The sequence below is a fragment of the Onychomys torridus genome, chromosome 5, assembly GCF_903995425.1.
Source record: "Onychomys torridus chromosome 5, mOncTor1.1, whole genome shotgun sequence".
NCBI classification, from domain to species: Eukaryota; Metazoa; Chordata; class Mammalia; order Rodentia; family Cricetidae; genus Onychomys; species Onychomys torridus.
In genome coordinates, this window is record NC_050447.1 from 38,852,270 (window position 1) to 38,880,145 (window position 27,876).

The 27,876-nt window shown below is 44.8% G+C and overlaps 1 protein-coding gene across 2 annotated transcripts; it reads right to left on the reverse strand.

Annotated features, from left to right (window-relative positions):
* Positions 1-4,189: 4,189 nt before the first annotated feature.
* LOC118584859 (ATP-dependent RNA helicase DDX19A) lies at positions 4,190-27,795 on the reverse strand. Of its 2 annotated transcripts, XM_036189195.1 has the most exons (12): positions 27,637-27,795; positions 23,703-23,751; positions 19,989-20,039; positions 18,444-18,579; positions 11,798-11,890; positions 8,845-8,947; positions 8,352-8,466; positions 7,060-7,237; positions 6,499-6,736; positions 5,456-5,618; positions 4,875-5,066; positions 4,190-4,479 (listed from the first exon to the last, which is right to left on the reverse strand). In XM_036189195.1, exons 1-12 carry the CDS (start codon positions 27,691-27,693, stop codon positions 4,418-4,420), a joined length of 1,437 nt encoding a protein of 478 aa, XP_036045088.1. In that variant the 5' UTR covers positions 27,694-27,795; the 3' UTR covers positions 4,190-4,417. The 2 variants fall into 2 exon arrangements, with proteins under 2 accessions (XP_036045088.1, XP_036045089.1); XM_036189196.1 differs by lacking the exons at positions 19,989-20,039; positions 23,703-23,751; positions 27,637-27,795 and adding an exon at positions 17,280-17,340 and having other exon boundaries at positions 18,444-18,505.
* Positions 27,796-27,876: the final 81 nt, after the last annotated feature.

Here is a 27,876-nt window from a genome sequence, read left to right on the forward strand (position 1 = left end):
TTCGATCCTCAGCTCAAACAAACAAAATATTCTGTATGCCAGGCGGTGGTGGCGCATGCCTATAATCTCAGCACTCAGAAGGCAAAGGCAGGTGGATCTCTGTGAGTTCGAGGCCAGCCTGGTCTACAGAGCTAGTCCAGGACAGACTCCAAAGCTACAGAGAAACCCTGTCTCGAAATGCCCCCCCCCAAAAAAGTCCATTATTAGATTTTTTTCCTTCCCAGAGACAGGGTTTCTGTGTAACAGTCCTGGCTCTTATGAAACTCATTCTGCAGACAAGGCTGGCCTTGAACTCACAGAGATCCACTGGCCTCTGCCTCCTGAGTACTGGGATTAAAGGTGTGCACCACCACCACTGGCTTATTAGATGACTTTTTACAGTTGTAACTCATTGCTATAGTCTTTGGGAGGTTGAGGGTGTATGCCATTTAACCAAACACTAACAGACACTTCCTTGCTATCTTAGTTGACAGGGTTTTGCACTCTGGTTAACTCTTCTGTTATGATGAAGGCTTCTGAGTGGCACTATGAGGACACTAGAGTGGACATAGAATCAGCTGTGACCTGGGATGAGAGCCATCTTTGCTCCATCATTAGTCCACACACTATCTGCCTTGTCTCCCCCCCCCCCCCCAGGATTTTTCTGTGTAGCCCTGGCTATCCTACAACTTGCTGAAACTAGGCCATGAACTCACAGAGATGTACCTGCCTCTGCCTCTGCCTCCCAAGTCCTGGGATTAAAGGTGTGCGCCCCCACAGCCTTGTGTAGGCTATGTTCATTTTCAGTGTTACCATTTGGGTCACTGCAGTATTGACTATTGCTCCATCGTGCTTCTTCTCACATGCATATATACAAACCTTGCTGTCTGGCGCACTCCCCATCCAAGGTGGACCTTGAATTCATCTCACACACCAGCTCTCCTTTTCACCCTCATTCAAGGGCTGGAACTCTGGCCCATATACACACACCCCTGTCACACTTCACTTTTATGGGCTCCAAATCTCTCACATCCAAAAGACCATCTAAACATGGTTCTTCTTTTCATGGAAAAGGGATCTTACTGTTGTGTAGGCTAAATCTGAATTCTGGGCTCAGGGGATACTACACTGGCTAGGATAATACATCAGTCATCCTTAAGATCTGCATGAACGACCAGCCCGTCTTCCCAGGGTTGGGAACAAAGGCATGGACCAAGCCTGGAATCTCTGAGGTACTGGGGAAGGAGAGGTCTCCGTGGGACACAACCAGAACAGACAACATTCTGCCCGAGGCCAACCCGGGGCCCAGCTGCCAATCCTTTGAAGCCCAACAACTTGGAGGTGTTGGTGAGATTGCCCTACTGAGCATTCTGTACAGCTGAGATCCATTCGGGAGAGGTTTCAGAAGCCTGCAGTATGAGGAAACAAGATGAGCTGAGGAGTTGTGAGAGAGCAAAAAGAGAACACAAGAGAAGGAGCCGTCCAGCCACTGAACCAGATCATCAGAGTCATAAGCCCATCCTACACCAACTAGGAACAGGTACGGCCCTATCTCCAGACTGGCAAACCAGGTCTCTAGTCCCTAGGCCCCAGCCGTCAGAGCCTCAGGAACCAGACAGCTACCTTTCCCTGCCCCCCCCCCCCCCAAAAAAAGAAAACCAGGCCCTACGAACCCAACAACCACTGGAGTCATAAGCCCACCCTACAGCAACTGGGAACAGCCATTGGAGCCCCAGGGCCTGGACAGCGGCCTCTTTCCCCACCCCCACACCAAGAAAACCATCCGATGCGACACCAACAACCACTGGAGCCATAGCCCACCCTGCACTGATTGGGAACAGCTGCTCCCTGAGACAGAACCCACTACCACTGATTGGACTAAGCTGCTCCGGGAGAAACAGAGCCCAACAGCACCGATTCGACCAAGAACTCCTAGTGGACCAAGATTATCAATTAGAACAAGAGAGGCACCTTCAGACACAGACACTGCCTGCACCCAGCTGAGCAAGAGATGAGTAGACGCCAGTGCAAAAACACAGGCAACAACATGAAGACCTACATGACACCATCAGAACCTAGTGATTCTACACCTGCAAGACCTGAACATCCCAACACAGAAGAAATCAATCCTAAAAATGACGTTAAGAAAATGATAGAGAGAATAAAGGAAAAAAAAAAATGATAGAGGCCTTTGAAGGGGAAATGAAAAACTCCCTTAAAGAGGAAATAAAAAATTCCCTTAAAGAAATGGAAGAAAAAAAGATCTGCATGAACATAAAAATGTATTACCCACAAATTGACTCTATAGGAAAGACGATTTTTGTTTTGTCTTTGAGACAGGAGCTCTATGTAGCTCTGGCTGTCCTGGAACTTGAGATCTTGCTTCTGGACAGCTGGGATTAAAGGTCATTAGGTTTCTGGGGTTGGGGTATGCATGACCAGGTGCCCAAAGAAAGCAGAGGCATCAGATCCTTTTGGAACTGGATGTAATACAGTTGTGAACCACCTAACATCATGGGGTGCTGGGAACCAAACAAAGGTCCTTTACAAGGACAGCAGGTGCTCTTAATTGGCAAGCCATCTCTCTAGCTCCTACCCTGGCAGTTTTAAAAATTGATAACACAAAGTTGGGCATAGTGGCAGAGGCAGGTGGATTTCTATGAGATCATGGACAGCCTAATTTATATAGTGAGTTCCAGGACATCTAGAGCTATACAGTGAGACCCTATCTCAAAAAATAACAGACTGGGCAGCGGTGGCACACACCTTTAATCCTAGCACTCAGGAGGCAGAGCCAGGTGGATCTGAGTTGGGGGCCAGCCTGGTCTACAGAGTGAGATACAGGACAGGCACCAAAACAACACAGGGAAACCCTGTCTTGGGGGGGGGGGGGGACGACAAAGGAATATTACAGAATTGGAAAGATAAAAAAAAGTTTTTTTGTTTTTTTTTTATATTGCTGCAGTAACAAGGTGGTAAGAGCTTTTGGGGCAAGCTTAATTGGTAGCAAATTACGACTTTAAATAAAGTTCCACTCTGACCCAAGAATTCCATCTCCAGGAATGTGAGAGCAATTCTCACCATGATCCAAGACAGGGTCTGAGCTAATCACTATGGCACGACAGGTAATGGAACATGCTAGAAATCCACACGACCTACCACTGGGGAATGGTGAAATATGTGCCAGGGTGGCCACACATTGGGATGACAGCTACTTTCCAGAATGAAAGAGATGTGTGTATATGTGCTGAAACCTCCCCAAATGCCGACAATTGAATCGTCAGGTTACAGTGTGAAGGTTACAGTGCTCACACTTCTGCAAGTGTGGAAGACAGAAGAGAGCCATGGGACGTGGTGAGCAACCAGGGAAGCTGTGCTTCCTCCTGAGTAAACAAGGAGCAGCATTGTACACACTTTTTAATGAGCACATATTAGTCTAGTAAGCAGAAAAATACAAATAACAAACCATGATTAGTAAAATGTTTCTCATAATTACTTCAAAATTTCTGAAAATGTGTTATCACTGTGATTTATCTAATATTAATCATACAATGTATGAAGTAACCCATAAGTCTGCTAATGGCATAATGAATAGTTTTTGTTTGGTCAGAACTTCCTTTCTGAATTGCTGCCTGGCATGAAATCCCATGGATCAGAACCAAACAATGGAGCCAGGTACAGAAGAGATGGAGAGAACAGGAGGAAAGACAGGCCCCCATCTTCAAAGGGGTCATCTGCCCGATACACCACTCTCCCTTGTGAGACTATGATTTTGCTGACTTCCATCTTGTCTGCCAATCTGAAGATACAGCAGCAGCCAAGATGCTCACCAGGAGGAGAGGAAAGGTGGTATGGGTGTGCGGGGCACTTGGGGCTCTACTGGCTCTATAAAAGACATCTGAGCTACAGGCAGGGCTCTCCTGGCCTCTCTGAACCACCTTTTCCTCTGTCATTTATTCAAGGCTGGAGGTTGGTCCAAACACATGGAGGCAGAGAGTGGGCAGCAAGGTCTGGGCCCAAACATCACCAACAGCTACCATATTGCCATAAAAGAGAAAACTGTGGCTTTAGAAGGAGACAGAGCTGAGAACTTTGAGACAAGGTGTCACTTTATAGCTCTGGCTGCCCTGGAACTCTGAAGATGAGTCTGGCCTTGAATTCACAGATCCTACTGCCTCTGCCTCTTAAGTGCTGGTTTTAAAGGTGTGTGCCACCACACCTGGCTAGGACTATTTTCTAAAATGCATTTTCTTTTCTTGGAATTCCCCCATCATTTGCAAATTTCTGTCAAGTCCAAACGTAATTCTGAATGAGGTAGGTAGTCTCTACTCAGGCCTTGGTCTTTGAGGTGCCTGTCCAGGCCTATGCCATGAAAGCACTAGGCTCCCAGGCAGGGACAGTGCTGAGGGCGGCGCCAGTCGCAGGGGAGGCTTCTTTCTCAGTTGGCTATTTTCTCGATCTCATCCAAATCATCTGTGTCCAATCTTTCTATCTTCTTGTCTGAGGAAAAAAGGTTGGAAGAGCACCGTGGACCACCGTGGAAATGTAACAGAAGTCACCTAGAACAGCATGGCAGTCTGGGAAGGGCAGGGGCCCAGCTGTGGGACAGTGTGCTTCCTCTAGGCACAGGGCAGGCTTCCTGAGCCTGAGCAGCTGGCAACAGGGTCCTGGGCACTGACCCCAACTTCCCAGGGAAGTTGTCAGGTTTTCCTAGCTTGGTGCCAGGGCACTGATACTCCAGTCCCTGAGCCTGAATGTGCAGGAGCTCTCCCTGACAACATCCATGTGGAGACAGCAAGTGCAGGGACAGAGCCCGCCTCAGGGACAAGGGAAACCTCCCCTCTCCCACACTCCCCTCTGAAAGGGTCCCAGGCGCAGCCAACTCAGCAACTCACTAAAATGCTCCTGGATTCTGTTGAGGATGTTCATGCTGTGCTTGCTGTCAACCATGTTCACTGCCAGACCCCTCTTGCCAAAGCGGCCCGTGCGCCCGATGCGGTGCAGGTAGGTCTCATTGTCTGGGTTCCCGTCCTTGTCCACAGGAAGGTCAAAATTGATGACCACAGACACTTGTTCAACATCAATACCTGCACACAGGGGTTGGAGGGAGGCAGGCAGGAGACAAAGGGGGCCACCGTCAGCCACACACACCCACTACTCCACTGGAGACATGGCGTGGGCAGGTCACACTGGGGTGTGGGCACTAAAGAGGACATCTACAGTACTGTAGGCAGAAGAACAGAACTCTGGCAGAAGGCAGAAGTGGAGTATCTAGAACCCCGAGTTTCTTCCCACCAAGGCAGAACTGCTGGCTTCTCCCAGGTGGTCCTACTTCCCAGGGAGAGACTGATTCTCTCCTACCAAGGAATGTCCCTAAACCCTCCCCCCTCCGTGAGACCACAGATACAAGCGCTTTTCTTGCTCACAGGGCCTGGGACCCCTCGCCTGGTGAATGGGGCAGCCAGCCTCTGCTCACCACGGGCACACACGTTGGTGGTCACCAGGACCTTCTCTTTGCCTTCTCGGAAGCGCTCAATCACAGCTGCCCTCTGTTCCACCATCATCTCTCCACTCAGCAGAGCCACCTGGTGGCCCTCTTTGGAGAGCTCTGCTGCCAGCCAGCCAGCTGTTTTGCGCGTCTGGGGGGGAGGGGGGGAATAAAACACGAGCACACACACAAATGTTAAAAAATATTAGTGCCTAAAGAGACTATTGTGGATCTAGAAGACTCTATCTGAAACTTACAAGGTAAACATTAAGTGTGCTAAACAAAACTGCCAACCTGACAGTACAATACCAAGCTGAACTGTCACTTGGGAAACAATTTTACAATGTTCCTACTAAGCAGAGCAGAAGTGGTGCAAGCCTTTAATCCCAACACTCAGGGGGCAGAGGCAGGCGGATCTCTGTGAGTTCAATGCCAGCCTGGGCTACACAGAGAACCCTGTCTTGAAACACCAAACCAGGGCTGGAGAGACGGCTCAGCAGTTAAGAGCACTGACTGCTCTTCCAGAGGTCCTGAGTTCAATTGCCAGCAACCACATGGTGGCTCACAACCATCTGCAATGAGATCTGGTGCCCTCTTCTGGCCTGCAGTCATACATGCTGTAACATAATAAATAAATAAATCTTTTTTTTTTTTTAAATCAACAAACCACACTAAAATCACAGGAGAAAGTTTTATACTAACAGAAGATGACGTGTCTTATTCTCTTGTTTCCTAACAGTATCTTCAAGTGCTTCTTCCTGTGACAATTTAACCAATTTGTTAAATTTCTTAAATCAGCAGCAGCCTTCTTTTAGATTTTTCCAATAACATATCCCCTACAAATATATACTGTTGTAGGAATGCTGTGTTAAAGATATGAAACTCCTAGAACATGGCCACTAAAGAAACCACCCTCTCTATTTCCACAAGCTAGTTCCTTGCTCCATAGAATTTGAACCTCTTGCACAAAGGAAGTGGGGCTGAATGAGGGAGGGGCAGTGCATCCTTGCAGGGCTGCAGCAGCTACTCACATGGCAGAAGATCATGGCTTGGGCGATGGTGATGGCCCCATACAGGTTGCACAGGGCCTGGAACTTCTCCTCTCTGTTATTGCAAACGACATAATACTGTTTGATGGTGTCCAAAGTCTCCTCTTCACGCTTCAGTTTGATGATGTTGGGGTCTGGGACCACCTTCTGGGCAAACTTCCACACTGAGTCTTCAAAGGTGGCAGAGAAGAGTAGCATCTGGCAGTTCCTGGGCAGCATCCTGCAGGTGGAGACCCGGGCACTCTGCACAACCCCAAGGTTTTTGCCAGAAGGCACACAAGCCCAGCCTCTGTAGCCTGCATGGGCTGCAGCCCAGCAGGCTGAGTGGGATACAGAGCATCCTGGGGAGGGAGGAGCAGACCAAGAGTGGCGCTGGGCTGAGTGAGGGTCCCGGGTCTCCCTTCTGCCTGTGCTCCAGGCTGGGAGCATGGGGAGAGCTGCTGTGGAAATGGTCCATCACACAGATACTGCTGCACAGAGCAGAACAAAGAACCCAAAGATGCAAGAGGAGACTTTGGAGTTCCTCCTGCCTCCAGTTCCTACCTCTGGATGCGGATGCTCTGGTCTTGGTGGCCCTGAGTTGCTATCATTACGTCAGCCTCGTCCAGAACAAACACCTTGATCTTCTTGGGGTCAATGAACTTCAGCTTGGAGCACCAGTCCAGGACGGTCCCGGGGGTGCCAATGACAATCTGCTCACTGACCTTCTGACCTCTGTCCACTGTGGAAAAGACATGTTTTCTTCAGGTATTCCAGAGGAAAGCCAGCCCTGGAAATAAAAGCCTTATACATCCTCTCAGAACTGTCAGAACATATCAACTCCAGATTTCAAAACACATGTGGAGGCCGGTAAGATGGCTCAGGGTGTGAAGCCCCCTGTCGGGCCTGAAGAACTAAGTTCAATCCTGGGAACCACATGGTAGAAGGGAAGAGCTGACTCACACAAGTTATCCTCTGACCTAAACACACAGGTGCCTACCGTACTCCCACCACAGAAATAAAACACAGCTGAGGGTAAGCCTTGCTTTCTTCAACTGTGAAGCAGAACAATACCTGTACAGTGCATTGTGGGTACAAAATGTGCAAGTTTCTTTCTACTTTCGCCTAAAAACGTTGAAAACAGTTTTGTGGGGTTTTTTGTTTTTCCCCCTGAGACAGGGTTTCTCTGTGCAGTTTTGGTGCCTGTCCTGGATCTTGCTCTGTATACTCACAGAGATCTGCCTGGCTTTGCCTCCCTAGTGCTGGGATTTAAGGTGAAAACATTTTTTAGCAGTTTGGGAGGGATGTAATGTTTTGCATGCCTGGTGCCTTCAAAGGCCAGGAGGGGCTCCAGTTCCTGGGGATCTGGAGTTACAGACAGTTGTTAGCTACCCCATGTGGGTCCTAGGAATTGAACTTAGGTCCTCAGAAAGAACATCTCTGAGCCATCTCTCCAGCCCTCTCCTAAATATAATATGAGCTCTTCTTTAACACGATTTATCATCCACCTTCCATGCAGTTCACTTCTTTCCTCCTAAACTGGTAGCTGAGTCAAGGATCCTGGGACAGACTTTGTTCTGCTTTCTGGCCTACAGACATTGTACTTGTATAGCAAGTTCTCAAGACAAATTTCTAGCTTAACACACACACACACACACACACACACACACACACACACACACACACACACACACTGAAACTTCAGGTAGTTCAAGTTGAAACTGATACAACTGTTTATAAAGTTACTAATGCATGTACAATAACATTCCATTATGAGAGATTAATCCTGTTGTCAGGATTAGGATTAGGTTTACAAATTCCAAGATCTCTGTTTAGGTCTCATCCCTTATACTCACATTTATTGCCTCGAACAGCATAAGCTAGCTTCAATTCTGGATGAAATTTTCCCATCTGCTCAATCACTTTTCCTGTTTGAAGTGCCAGCTCATATGTTGGGGATAGGCATAAACACTGGCAGAGAAATCATAGATGAGTTTAGTAATGGACAACAGGCCTAAGCCCACAAGCATACTGATGCTATCACCTCTTGAAATAGTACAGGAGGGGAGGGGACCTTCTCGTCAAGCAGGCCCACCTCTCACCTGCAGAACAAATGCCTCAGTAAAGACCCCTGCCCTAGTGGAAGCCCTAGTTTCATATTGGTAGAGGCCTTGAGAAACACTGCTTAAAGTTGCTGTCTCCAAAAGTATTCTACCTTGTTAAGGCCTGAAGCACTAACCTGCTTTGAAGGAGCCAATGACTAAGGTGGGAATGTTAGTCTACCTCAGCAGATGGCACTGCTCTGTCTCAGGGCAGACATGGCCGAGTCCCCAGGCTGCTAACGCTCACCTGAGGATATCTGTCTGATGGCTCCACTCTGCTGAGCATGGCTAAGACAAAGGCGGCGGTTTTCCCGGTGCCAGACTGAGACTGGGCAATCAGGTTCTGGGGGCTGCATTGACAAAGAACAGAAATCATTTTTTTTTGTGGGGGGGGAGGGAGCTGAGGATTGAACCCAGGGCCTTGCGCTTGCTAGGCAAGTGCTCTACCACTGAACTAAATCCCCAACCCCCAGAAATAATTTAATATTGGAGCAAGGTATGGTCATCCATGCTTTTAATCCCAGCATTTAGGAGTCAGAAACAGGCAGATTACTCAGTTCATGCTTAAGTTGCTACATAGTGAAAACCTGTCTCAAAAAAGAAAAAAGTTAATATTGGTTAAACATAATCAAACACTCAGGGCTGGAGAGATGGCTCAGAGGTTAAGAACACTGGCTGCTCTTCCAGAGGTCCTGAATTCAATTCACAGCAACCACATGGTGGCTCACAACCCTCTATAATGAGATCTGGTGCTCTTTTCTGGCTTGCTGGCATACATACAGGCAAAACGCTATATACATATTAAATAAATAAATCTTTAAAAAGAAAGAAAAGAATCAAACATCTGCTGGTTGTTGGTGGTGTATGCCTTTAATCCCAGTACTTGGGAGGTAGACAGATTTGAATTTAAGGCTGGCTTGGTCTACAGAACTAGTACCAGGACAGTCAGGGCTATACAAAGAAACCCTCTCTTGAAAAACCAAAACAAACAAACAGCAACAACGAAACCTCCCCCCACATTAAAAACAAAAACAAAACAAAACAAAAAACAAACATTGAGACTCTGGAGTGTCCTAGTTTTATGCCCCAAATGTCCCAGGGAAATCAAGAATGCAGAGTAAGATCTGGGCCACAAAAGTCCCAGTCATGTTTTCTGCTGAGCTACATAAGATGCCCCCAAATTTCAGCTTTCTGAATGCTCTCTTCTCACCCTACAGATAACTTGAGACACTGACTCAGGTGGCACATTTTCCTTCCTCCTTTCAGGGTCGTAGTACGTAGCCCAGGAGGCTAGCCTCAAACTCAAACTTCTGCACACTGAGTTAGTTCATCATTAGCTGTAATGGGTATTTTAGAAGGATCCTTTACAATCTATCTCACCTCACCCAATACCATGGTGTTTTGTCATTAAAAAAAGAAGTTGAGGGCTGGAGGGATGGCTCAGAGGTTAAGAGAGCACTGACTGCTCTTCCAGAGGTCCTGAGTTCAAATACCACCACATGGTAGCTCACAACCATCTATAATGAGATCTGGCGTCCTCTTCAGTATTCTAAATAAAATCAATCTTTAAAAAAAAAAAATTGAGCTAAAAGTTATCCAAACTATAATATTATTTGTCTAGGCTTTAAAAATATCCAAGCTACTCTTCAGAGCCTTAGGTAACTATACACATCATGAAAGTACAAAGACCCCTGAGGAGATAATAACCAATCTTAGGATGGCGTTTGCTTCAGAGAGGGTAGGCAAGGGGTGGGAAGGGAAGGTTTATGGGAGGTTCCACATGCAACTGGACAAATGTTATATTCTAAAGCTAGAGAGATCTTACTGGTATCTTTCTGTATATGTTTTATTGCGATCTCAAAAATTCCAAAGTAGTATTTTAGTTATATACATGGTTGTGAACCACAATGTGGTTGCTGGGAATTGAACCTGAGTCCTCTGGAAGAGCAGCCAGTGCTCTTAACTGCTAAGTCATCTCTCCGGCCCCTCAAAATAATTTTTACCGAATTTGTTTTTGAAAAAAACAGAGCTTAAACCTAGGTCATCAAGAATGCCAAGCAAGGGCCAGGAGTGTTAAGATACACCTTTAACCCCCACACCTGGCAGGATGAGGTAGGCAGATCTCTACGAGCTTTAGGTTAGCCTGGTCTACACTGCCAGCTCCAGGTAGGCTAAGACTACATAGTGAAACCTTGCCTCAAAAAAAAAAAAAAAAAAAAAAAAAAAAAAAAAAAAAGGTATGTAGAATGTCAAACAGACACTCTACCACTGAGGTACATTCCAAACTCCAAAGTAATTTTCAAATATTATTTCTGGATTTATTCAATTTTGAGACAAATATACCAGGCTCCAAAATAATATCTAAAACATAAGAAAAAAAAATTTTTTTGTTTTCTTTTGAAATAGGTTTTCCTCTGTGTGTTTTTTTTGTTTGTTTGTTTGTTTTTTTGTTTTTGGTATGTGGAGCCGAGGATCGAACCCAGGGCCTTGCGCTTGCTAGGCAAGAGCTCTACCTCTGAGCTGAATCCCCAACCCTCTCTGCGTAGTTTTGGTGCCTGTCTTTGATCTCGCTTTGTAGACCAGGCTGGCCTCGAACTCACAGAGATCCGCCTGGCTCTGCCTCTCGAGTGCTGGGATTAAAGGTGTGCACCACCACAGCCTGGCTAATAAATCTTAAAAAAAATTATTTATTTTGTTTTTTCGAGACAGGTTTTCTCTGTGTAGTTTTGCGCCTTTCCTGGAACTCACTCTATAGACCAGGCTGGCCTCGAACTCACAGAGATCCGCCTGCCTCTGCCTCCTGAGTGCTGGGATTAAAGGTGTGCGCCATCATGCCTGGCGTAAAAAATTTATTTATATAAAAAAAGAAATGTGAGCCAGGTGGCTCATCACTTTAATCCTAGTATTTGGGAGGCTGAGGCTGGTAGATCTCCTGAGTTCAAGGTAAGCCTGGTCTACAGAGTGAGTTCAGGGATACACGGAGAAACCCTGTATTGAAAAAAAAAAAAGAAGAAAATACCCCACCCCACCCCCCAAAAAAGAAGAAATGTGTTCAAATCCATGTGATTCTCCCTGCACTCCTAAAGCTCTTTCTGAGAAAGCAGGTTGTCCCAGACAGCCTGTTTTGTGCCCAGAAACAATAAAAGCCACTCACAAAACAGTTAAACCAACTATGAAGGTACAGCTGTGTCTGTACTCACGGTTCAGCAAGCATCATGGGCAATGCATTCTCCTGGATCTTGGATGGTCGATTGAAGCCCATGGCATAGACCCCTTGGAGAAGCTGAGGTTTCCTAGGAGGAAAGGTAGATAGAGATGAGATGGGTTTCCAGCTGTTAAAATGTTTGTAGAGGCTTATCATCTTACTCCAGATCTAATAAGACATGATGTGTCCTATCCCAACCAAACTTATTATTCTAAAAATCTACATTTATCTATTCTCTCTATATACGTGTATGTGTGTGCCAAGGCTATCCTTAATCATTCTGATCACCTGCCCCTCCCCCCATTTTTGAGACAGGGTTTCTCTATGTAGCCTTAGCTGTCCTAAAACTCACTTTGTAGACTAGGCTGGCCTCATACTCAGATCTGCCTGCCTCTGCCTCCCGAGTGCTGGGATAAAAGGCGTGTGCCACCACTGCCCAGTTCTTGCTTTATTTTTTAAGAGCTGTTTTTATTTCTTGGAAACAAGGTCTATGTAACCCTGGAAGTCCTGGAGCTCACTATGGCCCATCCTGACTGATCTCTTCAGTGTATTACCAGTTATGCAGTACCAGGGCTTTGTGCATGTTAGGCAAGTGAAGTGGCTGACCCATCTTACAACATGCCTGAATCTAACAGGGCCAGTCTGCTAAGACCTCTGCCCCATATTACCCCACCATCCTATGTTGACACATGTCTGGCTTCAATCAGACAGAACTATGTCCGGTCTGGTAGCCATCAGGGTCCTACCTGGTCACAAGCTATTTTTCAGTCAAACAGACCTCTGACACTACAACCACAGCTGCTGACCAGATGTCATGAGCCAATCAGAATGATCCCTGTACCAGTAAGGGCCTACACCCAATCACACTTACCCACAGCTGGAATTTCCCTAACCCTGCTTAAAAGGAGTCTGTGAGCTTGTCTCAGGGTTGCCATTTGCCACTTTGTCAGATGGGCTGCCCCCAGTATGCTGGAATTTTTATTAAATGCTCTTACCGACTGCATGCGTGACATCTGTTATGGTCTTCTGTATTGCTGTTAGGGTGGTCTCTCAAACCCCAACAGCAAGCACTCTATAGTGAACTACACTGCCATCCTGAAATTTCAGTTATTTCTTGGTTTAGATACTAAAATTGAGCCCCAGTTGTGTGTGTCCAGCCGGGCAAAAACACAGGGCAACCAAAAAGGAATAGTGATTAATCTAGTTTTCTATTTGTTGACAGGGTAACCAGGTAAGTGTGGTTGTTTAGACTGACGTAGTGATTATGTCTAGTCAGAAATCAAGACTAGGAGAGGTGCCTGCCGTGTATGTGGTAGACTAAGGCAAGAGGACTGCTGAGAAGTCAAGGCCAGCCTAGGCTACTGTGCAGTAGTCTCAAAAACAAGACTAGAAGAGCACCAACTTCTTAACTTTTTATTTGTTTCTGTGCCTCCACGCCTAGACTGCTGAGATTACAGGCCTGCACCACTACTTCTGATTTATGCCGGGGATTGTACCCAGGGCTCCATGCATGCACTCTGCCAACTGAGCTGCAATCCCAGTCCTGGCAACCACTTCTTAAGCAACTACAGAATAAGTATCAACTAACATTATGTTTATACTGAATTTACAATAAGTTCTCTACTACCTCTACATTCCAAAACATTTACCCAAACCACACAACACTCACTTTACATTTTTATTCATTTGTTATTACTGTGTGTGCAAGTGTGGGTCTCACAGCCCTGGCCCATGCACATGTGGAGGTTACACACAGGACAACTCAGGAGTTGGTTCTCTCCTTCCGCCACGACTCTGGAGACTGCACTAAGGCTATCAGCTTGCACAGCAATGGCTTTTACCCATCAAGCCATCTTGACAGCCCAGAAGGATTTTTGCTTGTGGTTTTTTGTTTTTGGTTTTTTTTTCCCCTCAAGACAGGGTTTATCTGTGTAACAGCCCTGGCTGTCCTGGAACTCACTGAAGACTAGGCTGGCCTCGAACTCACAGAGATCCACCTGCCTCTGCCTTCCAAGTGCTGGGATTACAGGTGTGCGCCACCACCACCCGGCTATTGCTTGGTTTTTTTTTTTTTTTTAAAGGAAAGAGTTCACATAACCCAGGCTGGCTTTGAACTCATTATGTTGCTGAGGGTAGCCTTGAATTCCTGATCATTTTATCTCCACCTCTGTCTTGAGGGCTGGGATCATAGCACACCCCACTATGCTCAGCTTTTCACAGAGAAGCTAACAGCTAGGCATGGTGTCTCACACCTGTAATCTCAACACTCAGAAAGCTGAGGTAAAAGGATTGTCTCGAGTTGCATACTATCCTGGGCTACACAGTGAGTTCCAGGTCTGCCGAAGCTACTGAGTGAGACTTTATCTTTAAAAAGGGGGGGTGGGGGAGGACTAGCAAGATGTCTCAGTGAGTAAAGGTGCCTGCTATCAAGCCTGGTGATCTGAGTTTGACCTGTCAAATGTGATTCACATGGTACAAAGAGGAAGCTGACTCCCACAGGTTATCCTCTAACCTCTGTATTTGCACACTCACAAATAAGTGCAATAAAAATGTAAAAGACAAAGGGCTGGAGAGATGGCTCAGCAGATAGGAGCACTAGCTGTTCTTCCAAAAGAACTTGGTTAGATCCTCAGCTCCTAACTCCAATTCTATGGGATCTGATGGCCCTCTTCTGGCCTCTAAGGGCACCAGGCATACAAAAATATGTAGACAAAACACCCATAAACATTAAAAAAAAAAAAAAAAAAAAAAAAGCAGACAGTGGTGGCACTCCCATTTAATGTCAACATTCAGGAGGCAGAGGCCAACCTGGTCTACAGAGTGAGATCCAGGACAGCCAGAACTGTCTTAAAAAAACAAAACAAAATAAAAAGTCAAACCAAATTAAGAAGTTCTCAGTCCTCTCTACCTCTAAAAGACAAACTCTTCTGCGTATGTAGGTTCTCAGACATGGAAAACAACAAAACCCTTTAGTATTCTCTATTTGGTAGTAAAGGCAACCTCTTAACTTGCTTGTCCAAAAAAAGTTACTACTTAATTGGGATTCACCAACAGGTTCCACTGGCTCATAAGCTTTTTTTGTTATTTTTTTTGCCTTTCAAATCTTTAAGTATAAAATAATCCAAGCTGGGCATGGTGACACATGTCTGTGACCCTAGTGTCTGGAAGGTGGGGGGAGGGTGCTGGATTCTCAGCTTGCTAGCCAGCCAGTCTAGCCTACAAGTAAGCTATGTTTGAAATGTTTTACAATGCTATGGATTTTAGTTTATTGATACAAATTTAAAGTTAATTTTGTTATACTGTATATATATTTCTACTCTTGTTTAAGGTACTGTTTATGCAACTCATTTAAAATTGTAATGTATAATTAAGAAATAGCTTAATAATTAGTCATCTATGATAATCACACTTATAGTCATGTTAGTTTTCTAGGTATACATAGATATAGTTCAATTAGGTAGGTAATCTTCAAACACTTCAAATACCTACAGAATATGGCATTCAAAATGTTTTTATTAGAAACTTAGACTTTCTAGACAGTGAGACATGTCTGCTCCTGGCAGCACTTTTACTTCAAAGAGAAAGATGGACATTGAAGACATTCCATATGGAGTTTATCTTCTTCTTGGCAAAAATTGCCATTTGGGCAAGTAACTGCTCTTGTGTGGACTGCTGATAATGTTATATAAACTGGACATGCAGGACCCATGGAAAGGTGACTACTGAACTTTGCAAGGCAAAATGTTTCTTCAAGTTCCTGCTTTGCAGAGGAGACTGCCAGATATTCTATAGGACACCCTGAGAAGCAACTAAAACACTCTAGGCCTATAGGCTGAGGAAGGATGCCCCAATGTTGCAGAGGAACTTTGGGTTACTGTCCAGGCAGCTAGCTGTCTGTGATTCTAGATTTCTGTAAGTTGCTTACAATGCATTTCCTGTTTACTTAGGTAATATTATATCCTTCTGGGGTCCTTGATGTAGTTGAAGACTAGACAGTTATAACTGTAATTTTTCTTAGTTATAATAAAAGATAAATTAGATACAAAACTTTAGACTCACAAATATAGGATAGATAAAATATTTTCTTTAATTTTGCCAAATACAAATAGACTAGATATTGTAACTGTAATTCTTGCTTGATAACTGTTTGTTATATATAATTTTAGTATAGTAAAGCTAAAACCTTCCTTTTTGATTAGGTAGAAAAGGGGAAGTGCTGATGGATGTCTTTCTGTAACTATGAATGTGTTGTTCCCATTGGTTAATAAATGGACTGCTTTGGCCTATGGCAGAGCAGCTTACAGGCAGGTGGGAAATCCAGGACAGGGGCAGGGAAAGGAGAGGCACAGACAGAGAAGAGAAGACAGCCACCACCAGGAGAAGCACATGAGAACGCACTGGTGAGCCACGATCACGTGGCAACTTAGAGATTAACAGAAATGGGTTAAGTTAATGGAGCTAGCTAGCAAGAAGCCTGAGCCATTAGGCTATATAGTTTGTAAGTAATATAAGCCTCTGTGTGTTTACTTGTCCAAGAGGCTGTGGGATGGGCCGGACACAGGAAAACTTCTGATCACACAGATCTCTGAGTTTGACGCCAGTCTGGTCTACAGAATAAGTTCTAGAACAGACAGGGTTACACAGAGAAACCTGTTTCAAAAAGCCAAAAAAAAAAAAAAAAAAAAAAAAAAGAAAAAGAAAAAGAAAAAAAAGAAAAAGCAGGAACAGATGATAGATTGGTGAATAAATGAATAAAACCTTTGAGAAAGGAATACTTCCAAGTCTAATTCCCTGGTGGAGTGCTTACCTGGCATGCATGAAACAGTTCCAGAATTGAATAAACCAGGCCTGGTGGCACATGCCTATAAGCCCACCATATGGCGGGTAGAAGTTTAAGGTCATCCTCAGTCAAAGGGAGTTTGAAGCCAGCATGTGCTATATGAAACCCTTATCTCCAGAAAAGTTGTCTTATAATAATAAAAAGTGATCGTGATAAGATAGTCAGTTGGCAATGTGCCTGCCACACAAGCATGAGGGTTTAGATGTCTAGCACCACGAAAAGCCCAGGGGGAGGGTTACATGAATGTAATCTCAGTGCTAGTGGGGGGTGGAGACAGGAGGATCCCTAGGATGCCTAGCTGAATGAATATCCTCCAGGTTCAGAGAGAAATTTGTTTCTCTCTCACACACAGTATTTGCCAAGAGCTCCATCCATTTGGCATTTTCAAGCAGTCAGTGCAGTAGTGTTGACTAGACAGTGCTGTATAGCTCAGTCTCAGTCTCCTGTCAAATAATTAAAAACAGAAAACTCCTCTGAGAGCTATTAAGTACACTTTATCATTACGTGGTTCCTTCCCTCAAAGCCTGGCCTATCATAGATTTTGCTGAATTCTAGGTACCAGGAATCCAGGCTCTTCAGAGACTTTCTAAAAATCAGACTAATGTCTGTGAACCCTGTAGTCTTCCAAAGGGCTTACCTAATAAGACATGTTCCTGACATCCAGAAATCACCTGTCAGCCAATATTTTATTCAAAGTTCTAAGAATATAAAAGAAAAAAAAAAAGACTTTCAGCTATGATGAATAAATCTGTAGCATTTCAGTCTCTCCTAAGAAAATCATGTGCTTTGGTACACACCTATAGTCCTAGTTACCCATGAGGCTCATGTGTCTAAGGCTTGCAAGGGCAACATAGTGAGATCTCGCATGCACGCTGTAACCCAGGCAGATCCTGAACTTCTGAATCTCTTACTTCAAAGCAGCTAGATCATGGGCCTGCACATCACTTCCAGGCTACTTTGAGATTTAGTATCCAAAGAAAAGAAGTATACTGGAAGAAAAAGGGTAGCCAAAAAGAGTGTAGAAGACCATCGCTCTAAACTTATTCAAGACCGTTTCATCTGTCCCAGGCTGGCCTCAAACTTGCTGTATGGTTTAGAATGACCCCCTTGCTTATACAATCTCCCAAACGCCGAGATTACAGGTGTGTCACTTAATGCCTGCTTTGTGCAGTACGAGGGATCAAACATAGGACTTCATATTTGCTAAGCAAGCACTCATTTGATTACAACCTTCAACCCTCCCACACTAGTTTTTGCATCATGTAGATTATTTGTTTCTTTGTGGGTTGTTTTTTTTTTTTTTCTTTTTTTCTTTTTTTTCAAGACAGGGTTTTTCTGTGTAGCCCTGGCCATCCTGGAATTCACTCTGTAGACCAGGCTAGCCTTGAACACAGAGATCAACCTGCCTCCGCACCCCAAGTGCTGGGATTAAAGGCACGAGCCACAATCATCCAGCAAATCATGTAGATCATTACCTACTCAAAGATGTAAATTTAATTTAAAAACTTTTGTTTTTTTAAAGCCAAATTTGAAGTCCAGAGACTGTGGCCCTGGCTGTCCTGGAACTTACTCTGAAGACCAGGCCCCCTCTGCCTCCCAAAGGCATGTGCCACCACTGCCAGCTCTTAGTTGTTGCTGTCGTTTTTTTGAGACAGGCTCTCTACATAGTTCTGGCTAGACTGAACTCACAGAGATCCTCCTGCCTCTGCCTACTGAGTGCTGGGATAAAGGTGTGTACCCAGTTCAGAAATGCTTTTTCACTGGGACCGGGTACCAGCTGTTTGAAGCAATGAGTACTCACAGGCGAAGCTCCTCGAAAGACTTCACCGAGTAGAGAGGGGAGGTTGGGTCCCTCTGCAGGACTTCTACTTGGTTGGTGTTATCCACGAGATTGCTTCTGATCAGCTTGTTGAGTAAAGACTGAGCAGCTCTGTCCTCTGTCAGGAAGAAAGCAGATTTTCTACATCCATGAGGCAAGGCCTGCTCTTAAGACAATACTGTTCCCATCTCTGCATCAGACCTTGACAAGCACTCCCTTCCCATTTTTAATTTACTGGAGATGCTGTCTCACATGAACTCACAGCATCCTTCTGTCGCTGAGTTCTGAGAGTCCTGTCCTTGCAATGAATACGCATTTTTTTTTTTTAAACCTCATTTGCCTTAGTCTCCCAAATAGCTGAGACCGCAAGCACATGATGCTTCCTAATCACCCTATCCTCTATAGTAACACCCCTTTGTTTTTGTTTGTTTCTCCAGAGCTGGGGATAAAACGCAGGGTCCAGCACACACAAGTATTCTGCCCTTGAGGTACATGTCCAGCCTGAGACACACCCTTCGTGCATTTCTGGTGTGTGTGTAATGTGTGTGTTCGTATAAGTACAAAGGAGTGCATGAGTGTGCAGGTCAGAATTGAGATCATGTATCTTCCTCAACTGCTTCTTCACCTTACTTTTTGAGATGGGGTCTCTCAATGAGCCTGGAACTTAATCAATGTTTTAGGCTGGCTGGCCAGAAAGCTCAGCACCCCTGCTGTCATGCCATCCTCCACCACAGCGCTAGGCACACAGATGCATGCTATTGCTCCAGGTTTTCATGTGGTACAAACTGGGGGTAACTCAGGTCACGATTTCATGGCAGGGAGTACTTTATTGAACGAGCCACCTTCCCAGATCTGACATACCACACCACCGTTGAAGACATTTTCTTTGGCTTCAAGGATAACACATTCTTGTAGTGGAATATCAGTTTAAGATGTGTTACATTTGTTTATGCCGTGGAACATTTGTTTAATGATACAAAGATGTGTTGCATTCTTTTATGCTGCATTTATTTTAACTCTGTGGAGCTGTGTTACTTTGCTTGTCTAAAACACCTGGTTGGTCTGATAAAGAGCTGAACAGCCAATAGCTAGGCAGAAGAGGGACAGGTGGGGCTGCCAGGCAGAGAGAATATTTAGAAAGAGAAAAAGAGAAGGGGGAGGAGCAGGAAAAGGAGAAGATGCCAGGGGCCAGCCACACAGCCACACACAGAATAAGAAGGAAAAAAAATAAATACAGAAATAGAGAAAGGTAAAAGCCCAGAAGCAAAAGGTAGATGGGATAATTTAAGAAAAGCTGGCTAGAAATAAGCCAAGCTATGGCCTGGCATTCATAAGAAATAATAAGTCTCCGTGTGATTAATTGGGAGCTAGGCCCGCGAAGAGCAGAGAGTAAAATAATTCAATTACACATGCTTTTGATTTCTCCCTCACTTCCCTGTTCTTATAACTCAAGAGTGTCTCTAGCTGCAGGTGGGTAAGCTCTGGCCTCACCAAGTATCTCGCAAGAGGACTTTAAAGAACGGTTACCTTTCTCTTCCTCCTCAGTCTTCTCTGCAGTGGTGCTGGTTTTGATAACACCTACACAAGAAAACAGCTGTCATCAGAAAGGCAAACACTAAACCCACCAACAGGCTGGAACAACGTAAACACTAACACTAAAGTAAACCAATGTAAAGAACTGGCATCTTTTTATGTTTAATGGATTTAATGTTTACAAAGCATGTGAGAACATTAAAAAAAAACTTAAATCTTAACTTAGAATCACAAAAATATTTGGTTTCTGACTTAGTTATCCTAAAAACAGCAAAGCACTACATAGCAAATTCTATTCCCTATTTTTTACCTATAAAACCAGAAAAACTCAAAGTCTGATTAAACACTTTGTGATGAGACTGTAGGGTAACAGACACTTTTAGGCTCTGTCAATAGAAATATAACATTGTAGAATACTTTCAGGGAGCCTTGTATGATGGTGAATGTCTATAATCCCAGGATTGGGGAAGCAGAAGCAAGCTCTCCCATGAATTTGAGGCTTGCCTGGTCTATATATAAATTCTACATCAGTTAAGGCTATATATCAAGACCCTGTACCAAAACACTAAAAACTAAAACTATCGTACAGAGGGTCCTTTATATTTTGTTTTTGAGACAGGGTCTCATACAGCCCAAGCTGGCCTGGAGTTTGCTATATAGCAGGAAATGATTCTGAACTTCTGATCCTCCTGCTTCTACTTCCAAGTAATTAGATTATAAAGATGCAAGAGCATGCCTGATTTATATAGTATCAAGGATTGGATCCAGGTTCCTGCATGCTATCTAGCAGCCTACCAACTAAGCTATATCCTCACCCCTACTTTGGAAATATTTGTAAGCCAGGCAACGGTGGCGCACCATTTTAATCCCAGCATTTGAGAGGCAGAGGCAGGTGGATCTCTGTGAGTGCAAGGCCAGCCTGGTCTACAAAGTGAGTTGCAGGACAGTCAGGACTGTTATACAGAGAAATCCAAGAAGAAAGAAAAATTGTAAAAACTGTGAATGATCAGGTAAAAGTATTTGCTGCCAAACCTGCTGACCTGAGTTCAATCTCCAAGTCACACCTGGCAGACACAACCAACTTCTTTAAGTTGTCCTCTGATCTCCAAATATGCACCATGACACATGTCACTCACACAGACAGCATAATAAAATTTCTTAAAGACTTAATTTCCAGAGCTGGAGAGATGGCTCAGAGTTTAAGAGCACTGACTGCTCTTCCCGAGGTCCTGAGTTCAATTCCCAGCAACCACATGGTGGCTCACAACCACCTGTAATGAGATCTGGCACCCTCTTCTAGCCTGCAGTCATACATGCTGCATACATAATAAATAAATACATCTTAAAAAAAAAAAAAAAAACCAAAAACTTAATTTCCTTGTAATTCTATGATGTCTATGCACACGAGTGCAGGCGTCCTTAGAGGCCAGAGAAGGGAGCAGTTATAGGGTGCTGTGAGCCACCTGATGAGGGTGCTGAGACTCTGGGTTCTGCAAGAGCAGTGAGAACTCTCAACCACTGAGCCATCTCTCCAGCACACCACAATTTTTTTTTTTTCAAATGCTTATACTCTTGACCTAGCAAATTTATTCAGGGTAAATTATTGTAGAAACACATTGCACAATATAAAGTACTTAGGCTCACAATTATTCTAAGACATGTTGTTTATAATAGTATCAAATTGAGACAAACCCTAGATGACTGATTAATGATGTATCAACATAGTGCAATGCTGTGCAGTGCTGTGCAGGTCAATATGGAAAGCATGCAAGGGAATATTGTTGCATGAAACACAAAACCAAGTATACTTTGCATATCTTGAAACCTCTCAGAGGTAGGGCATGACGGGGAGAGAAACCGGAGAACAGAGAAAATGAAAATATCAATCCCTATTTCTATTTTGCCTTTTATAAAGAAACTCTGGAATAATATTAAAAATTCAATACCAGGAATAGTAACACAATCTGTAATTCTGGCACTTGAGAGGCTGAGGCAGGAGGAATGGGAAGAATTCAAGTCCAGGCTCAGCTACACAGCAAGACCCTGACACCAAAAATAAACAACCAAGCAAAAATGAAACTAAAGTGAAATGTCACTAACAGTAGTTACTTCTGTGTTACAGATTTAACTGAGCACTCCTAACATTCATTTATCCTGCTTAATCCCCAGGACCCCAGGAAGGAGCCTTATCTGAAAAGGGATTAAGTGTGCCCAACTCCAATATTACTGGACCCATCATCTAAAAAGAGGAAACCTAGGACTGAGGGGTGACAGAGCACCTGCCTCACATGTTGAAGACTCTGAGTTTGATCACCAGCATTTCCAATCAACTAGTCAATTAATCAATAAGGAAAGGAATGCTATTTAGAAGAACACCATGAGGGATCTGGGTAAAATCATTAAAACCCAAAAACTGCCAGCAAAGGCCTGGAAGAAGGTCTTTCTAGAAGCCCTCAAAAATGACAAACTGGGGTTGGGGATTTAGCTCAGTGGTAGAGAGCTTGCACAAGGCCCAGGGTTCGATCCTCAGCTCTGGCAAAAAAAAAAAAAAAAAAAAAAAGACAAACTTTGCTGACTCTTTGATCTTAGAAGTCTAATCTTCTGAGCTTTGGACAATAAGCTACTGTGGGTTGGTTTCTGTTTGTTCTAGTTTTTGAGACAGGGTCTCACTTTGTAACTCTGGCTGGCCTCTAACTCAGAAATCCACCTGTGTCTGCCTCTTCTAGGAGAAAAAATTTCCCCACCGTACCTGGTAGCTATCATGGTTTAAACCATCCACCTTTGAGGTGCGTTGTTAGAGGAGCCCCAGCAGATGAATACAGGTGGGCAGGGGAACAACAAACACTGAGCACTGTGGAATGGAGGCTTTGTACCTTTACATACTTTCTGAGTTGATTTTTTTCATTTGTTTCTGAGACAGTATTATTGATTGCTATGTAGTCCTGGAGCAGGGCAGGAGTAGTCTAAAAAACTTCAATAATCATCCTGACCACTGGTATCACAGATAGGAGCTACCCCACCTGGCTTGAACCTAGTCATGTTTCAAAAGATTTAAACATGAAGTATAAATAGGAGAACAATCTGACAGTGACTTCGTGTGTGTGTGTGTGGGTGGGGGGTGGGGTTTTGTTTTGTTTTGTTTTGTTTTGTTTTTTTGAGACAGGGTTTCTCTGTTAGTCCTGGCTGTCCTGGAACTCACTCTATAGACCAGGCTGGCCTCAGACTCAGAGATCCACCTGCCTCTGCTTCCCAAGTGCTGGGATTAAAGGCATGTGCCGCAACACTAACCACCCGGCTGTGACTTTTTTGTTGTTGTTTTTTGTTTTTTTGAGACAGGGTTTCTCTGTGTAGCTTTGGTGCCTGTCCTGGAACTCACTCTGTAGACCAGGCTGGCCTCAAACTCACAGAGATCCACCTGCCTCTGCCTCCTGAGTGCTGGGATTAAAGGCATGTGCCGCCGCTACCACCACCACCACCACCACCACATGGCCCCGACTATGACTTTTATTTATAAGGCATCAGAAGCTAGAAAAATCTGTAAAACATTCCCTCTTTAGAAATGTACCCTAATTCCTACTTTGGGTTTCATTCCAGGGCTGATATCTGTTGAGTGGCTCCAGGACAGTTCCACTGCTCACTGCAGCTGTGAGCTGTGGCACACACACAGGTGTAACTCTGGTACCTAGTCTGTAGTTACCAGTGACTCACCATTGGTGTCTGCTTTGACCTTTTCTTCTTTGATCTGCAAACTGCTCATCTGAGTAAGAATAAAAGGAAATGGTAAGCAAAAGACCCAACCAAGGAAGGCAGTGGGGCTGCCTAGGGAGCTAGTCTGTTCTGCTCAATACAGAAGGGCTAAAAGCCTAGGCAAAGACATCTCATGTTTCCTCAGCAGCATAAAAAGAAGAGGTGGGCATGTGTTGAATGTACTGGTATCTATAAGGAGAAGGGGGAGGAGCTTCAAACATTTGCTTTTCTTCTAACTTGCACTCTTTCTAGAACGTCTCCAAGTTTTCGTTTGCTGGGTTTAGGTGATGCCAGGGTAAACCCAGGACACAGAACTTGTGTCCTTAAAGGCAGATGTGCTACCACTAAGCCATGCCCCAACCTCTCTAACCCCATTAACAGCAAATAAATTACAGTCCTCTAGCCTATCCTATCACCTGAATGATGAGTAACTTGTTTAAAATGTATTAAAATAAACTGGGTGCTGGGAAACAGGCACTTGGGGGTTGGAGGCAGGAAGAACCGAAGTTGAAGATCATGAGTTAGAAGCCAGCTTGTGCCACGTGAGACTTGCCTTAAAAAAACAAAAACAAAATCAATGCCCCCCCATCAAAAAAAAATTATTACAATCCTCTAGAAGAGCAGCCAGTGCTCTTAACCACTGAGCCATCCCTCCAGCCCTTCACAAACATTTCTTATGTTCTAAAAACTGCTAAGAGTGTGACTTGAAGATGGTAAGATGGTTAATCTTGACTGTCAACTTGATGGTCCTAAGAATCCACAGAAGACAAACCTGAGAAGTTCACCTGCAGTAGAAGGCCTACACAGAATGTGGGCAGCACTATCCCTGCACGAGGGTCCAGGACTGAATGGACAGGTGACGGAGCAGCAATAGCCACATTCATCTCTCCTTCCTTCCCTGAGGATCGTGGCTCCCAGCACCATGCCTTCCCCATAATGGACCATGTGTCCTTCTTACACTGGGAGGTGCTGTTCCTGCCATGCTCCAGGGCCTAGGTCTGCCCCCAGACCCTAAATCAATGTCATGAGTTGTTGGTTTTTTGAGACACAGTCTCTCTACATAGCCTAGGCTGTCCTGGGTCACACTATGTAGACCAGCCTGTCCTTGAACTCACAGATCCACCTGCTTCAGCCTCCCAAGTGCTGAGATTAAAAGTGTGAGCCACTACACCTACAATGAACTGTTATCCTTCCTGGACCCTCTATATTCCTCTCACTTGCTAAACTTTGCTAAGTGATAATGTTATTCCCAGTTGCCTTTGAAATAATGTTATTCCTGTCGGCCTTTGAGAAAAGGAGATCTACTCTCACATGTGCCCGACTTACTTTTCTATGGCTGTGTTAAGACAGCATGGCCAGGACAGCGTACAGAAGAGCTTATGTGGCTTGTGGTTCTAGAGAGTTATTCTAGGGTAAGAGTCCACGATGGCAGAGCAGAGGCATGGTGACTGGAGCTACAAGCTGAAGGCTTACAACTTGAACTGCACCTAAAATGGGCCTTTTTTCCCCCAAGACCTGCCTCCGGTGACATACTTCCTGCAACACAGCCACACCTCCTAAGTCTCCCCAAACAGTGGCACCAACTGGGGACCAAGAGTTAAACTGTCCAAGTCTATAGGGGACATCTCATTCAAACCACCACAACAGTTAAGAATTTTCATCTAATCTCTTTAGGAACCAGGTTTTCTAAAGAGAAAAACAGGTGACCACACTTCCTCCTTTAATGGGGAAAGTCCATGGGAAGCCTAACACACATGGGAGAGGCATCTCACAGCACTGTGCATAGTGCTCAACATAAACATACAGCTGGGATGCTCTGACAATTTGATTATGACCATCTTGACTTCAACCACATTAATAGAGTGGCCTCCAGAGGCCTGATGAAAAAGAAAACCAAGTAAGTCCATTAAAACCATGATTGTTATGAAGAATAAATGTGGTAACACACAGCTTTCTCAGAAGGGCTAGACAAAGGATGTCAAAAGCAAGGATTTGTCAGCATGTACTCAGCTGCACTCAAGGGAAGAACTGCTGGTGGACAAGTACACCTGTCTTGAGAGTGAACAGTAACCACCAATGGGAAGGCCAGCCAATCAACTGCCCACCGTCCTTTGTTCTGGATTCACCTTGGCACACAACCTCTGATGATGAATCTTGCCTCTCTGGACAGGAAATGCACACAGGTCTACATGGTAGACAGTGTATGTATGTTGAGGTGGTGGCAGGGGAGCATATCTCTAGATTTACGTCAGCCTTCTGAGAAGCAGAGTGGTCAGGTCAAATTCAGGGATGTTCAGATGGTGTTGCTGACATTCCTATCACAACAGATTAGGGACACACTTTGTTTTTACCCTGCAGTCTGGGGTGTCCAGCCTAGGGCCTTGTTCCGGCTAGGCAAGTATGACTTACAAAACTAAGTCCCCAGCTTTGGCTAGTACATTTTAAAAGCATACAAAGGTGGGTATGGTGGTACCCTCCTGTAATTCCAATTAAGACAGGAGGATTACTGGAGTCAATGGATTTGGGCCAGACTGGACATCAGAGTGAGATCCCCTTCTCAAACACACATAATTAAATTGAGAACAGTTCCCAGTCACTATCTTTTAGGGATAATTTCATATTAAACATTAGATTTGAAATTTCAGACTGGAGCTCCTAAGATAGCTCAGTGGGTTGGGGCTGGAGAGATGGCTCAGAGGTTAAGAGCACTGACTGCTCTTCCAGAGGTCCTGAGTTTAATTCCCAGCTCCCACATGGTGGCTCACAACCATCTATAATGAGATATGGCACCTTCTTCTGTGTACATAATAAATAAATAAATCTTAAAAAAAAAAAAAAAAAGATAGCTCAGTGGGTAATGTCATCAAGCCTGATGAACTGAATCCATCCCTGGGACCCACACTGCAGGAAGAGAAACTATCTTCACAAGCTGTCTTTTGACCTCCACACACACCGTGACACATGCACACACAAATACAATTAATGGTTAAAAAAAAAAAATCACAGGAGCTATAGTGATGGCTCAGTGGTTAAGAGAGCTTGCTGCTCTTGCAGAGGGTCCAGGGTTTGGGTTCCCAGCCCCCACTGAGAGGCTCGCGTTAGTTTCTATCTCCAGTTCCCCGGGACCCACCACCATCTTCTAACGTATGTAAGCACAAAAGTGACGCACAGATACACGCAAAACACGCATAAGTAGATATTACAAGAAAGTATTTGAGGCCACCCAGAACTAAACAGTGATCTGCAGGCCATCTGGTCTGTGTCAATAACAAAGGCAGCAAGCCTGTAACTCCAACACTTAGGAGGCAGAAAGATACCAGGAGTTCTTAAAGCTAGCCTCAGCTACACAGCAAGTCAGAGGCCAACCCGGACTAAATGAAACCCCGTCTCCTCGAACACACCATCACCACAAAAAAAAAAAAAAAAAAAAAAAAAAGCCTAAGAAATAAAACTAAAGGTCACTAAAATATTAACAAAACAGTTTGTATTTGTAGCCATGAGAAGCATTAAAGAAAAACAAACAAGCAAACAAAAAACCGTTATTCTGGAAAGCTACAAACTGCCAACCACATTAAGCATGAACGTAGCAACTGTTAGGTGAAAAGCAACACACACGCACTCAAAAACTATCCCTTAACAAGGAAAAAGAGAATTCTGTGTTGCCATGTCACGGGACATCGCACACATAGTGAGGACAGAGTCGCCACGGGGAAAACTTCAGTCCAAACTCGGATAAGAAGCTCGTTGCGGGTTTTCTTTGCTCTAGGTGCACATCGGCACGAAGTGATTGCCCGCCGCAAACAGCAGCGGCGCGCCGGGCCACCCCGACTCAGAGGTCCCCGAGCGTGCTGGCACAGCGTCCGCCCCAGCCCCCTGGCCCCGCCAGGCCACTGACCGACTTGACAGCGGCTTCCTGCTCGTCCACCGCCAGCGCCCAGGAGTCGGTGGCCATAGTCCCCGAGGCGAGCACGACCTGCAGAGGGGCCCTGCACCCCGCCAACACCAGCGCTGAGTCCCAGAACGCGCCAAGCGCCACTCAGGCGGAGCGGAAGAAGATGTGCGCGGAGTTGACGTCAGTTCCTGTCCCGCGCGGTCGTCTCCCACCCGCGCTCCGCCCACGGGTTGGTAAGCATGC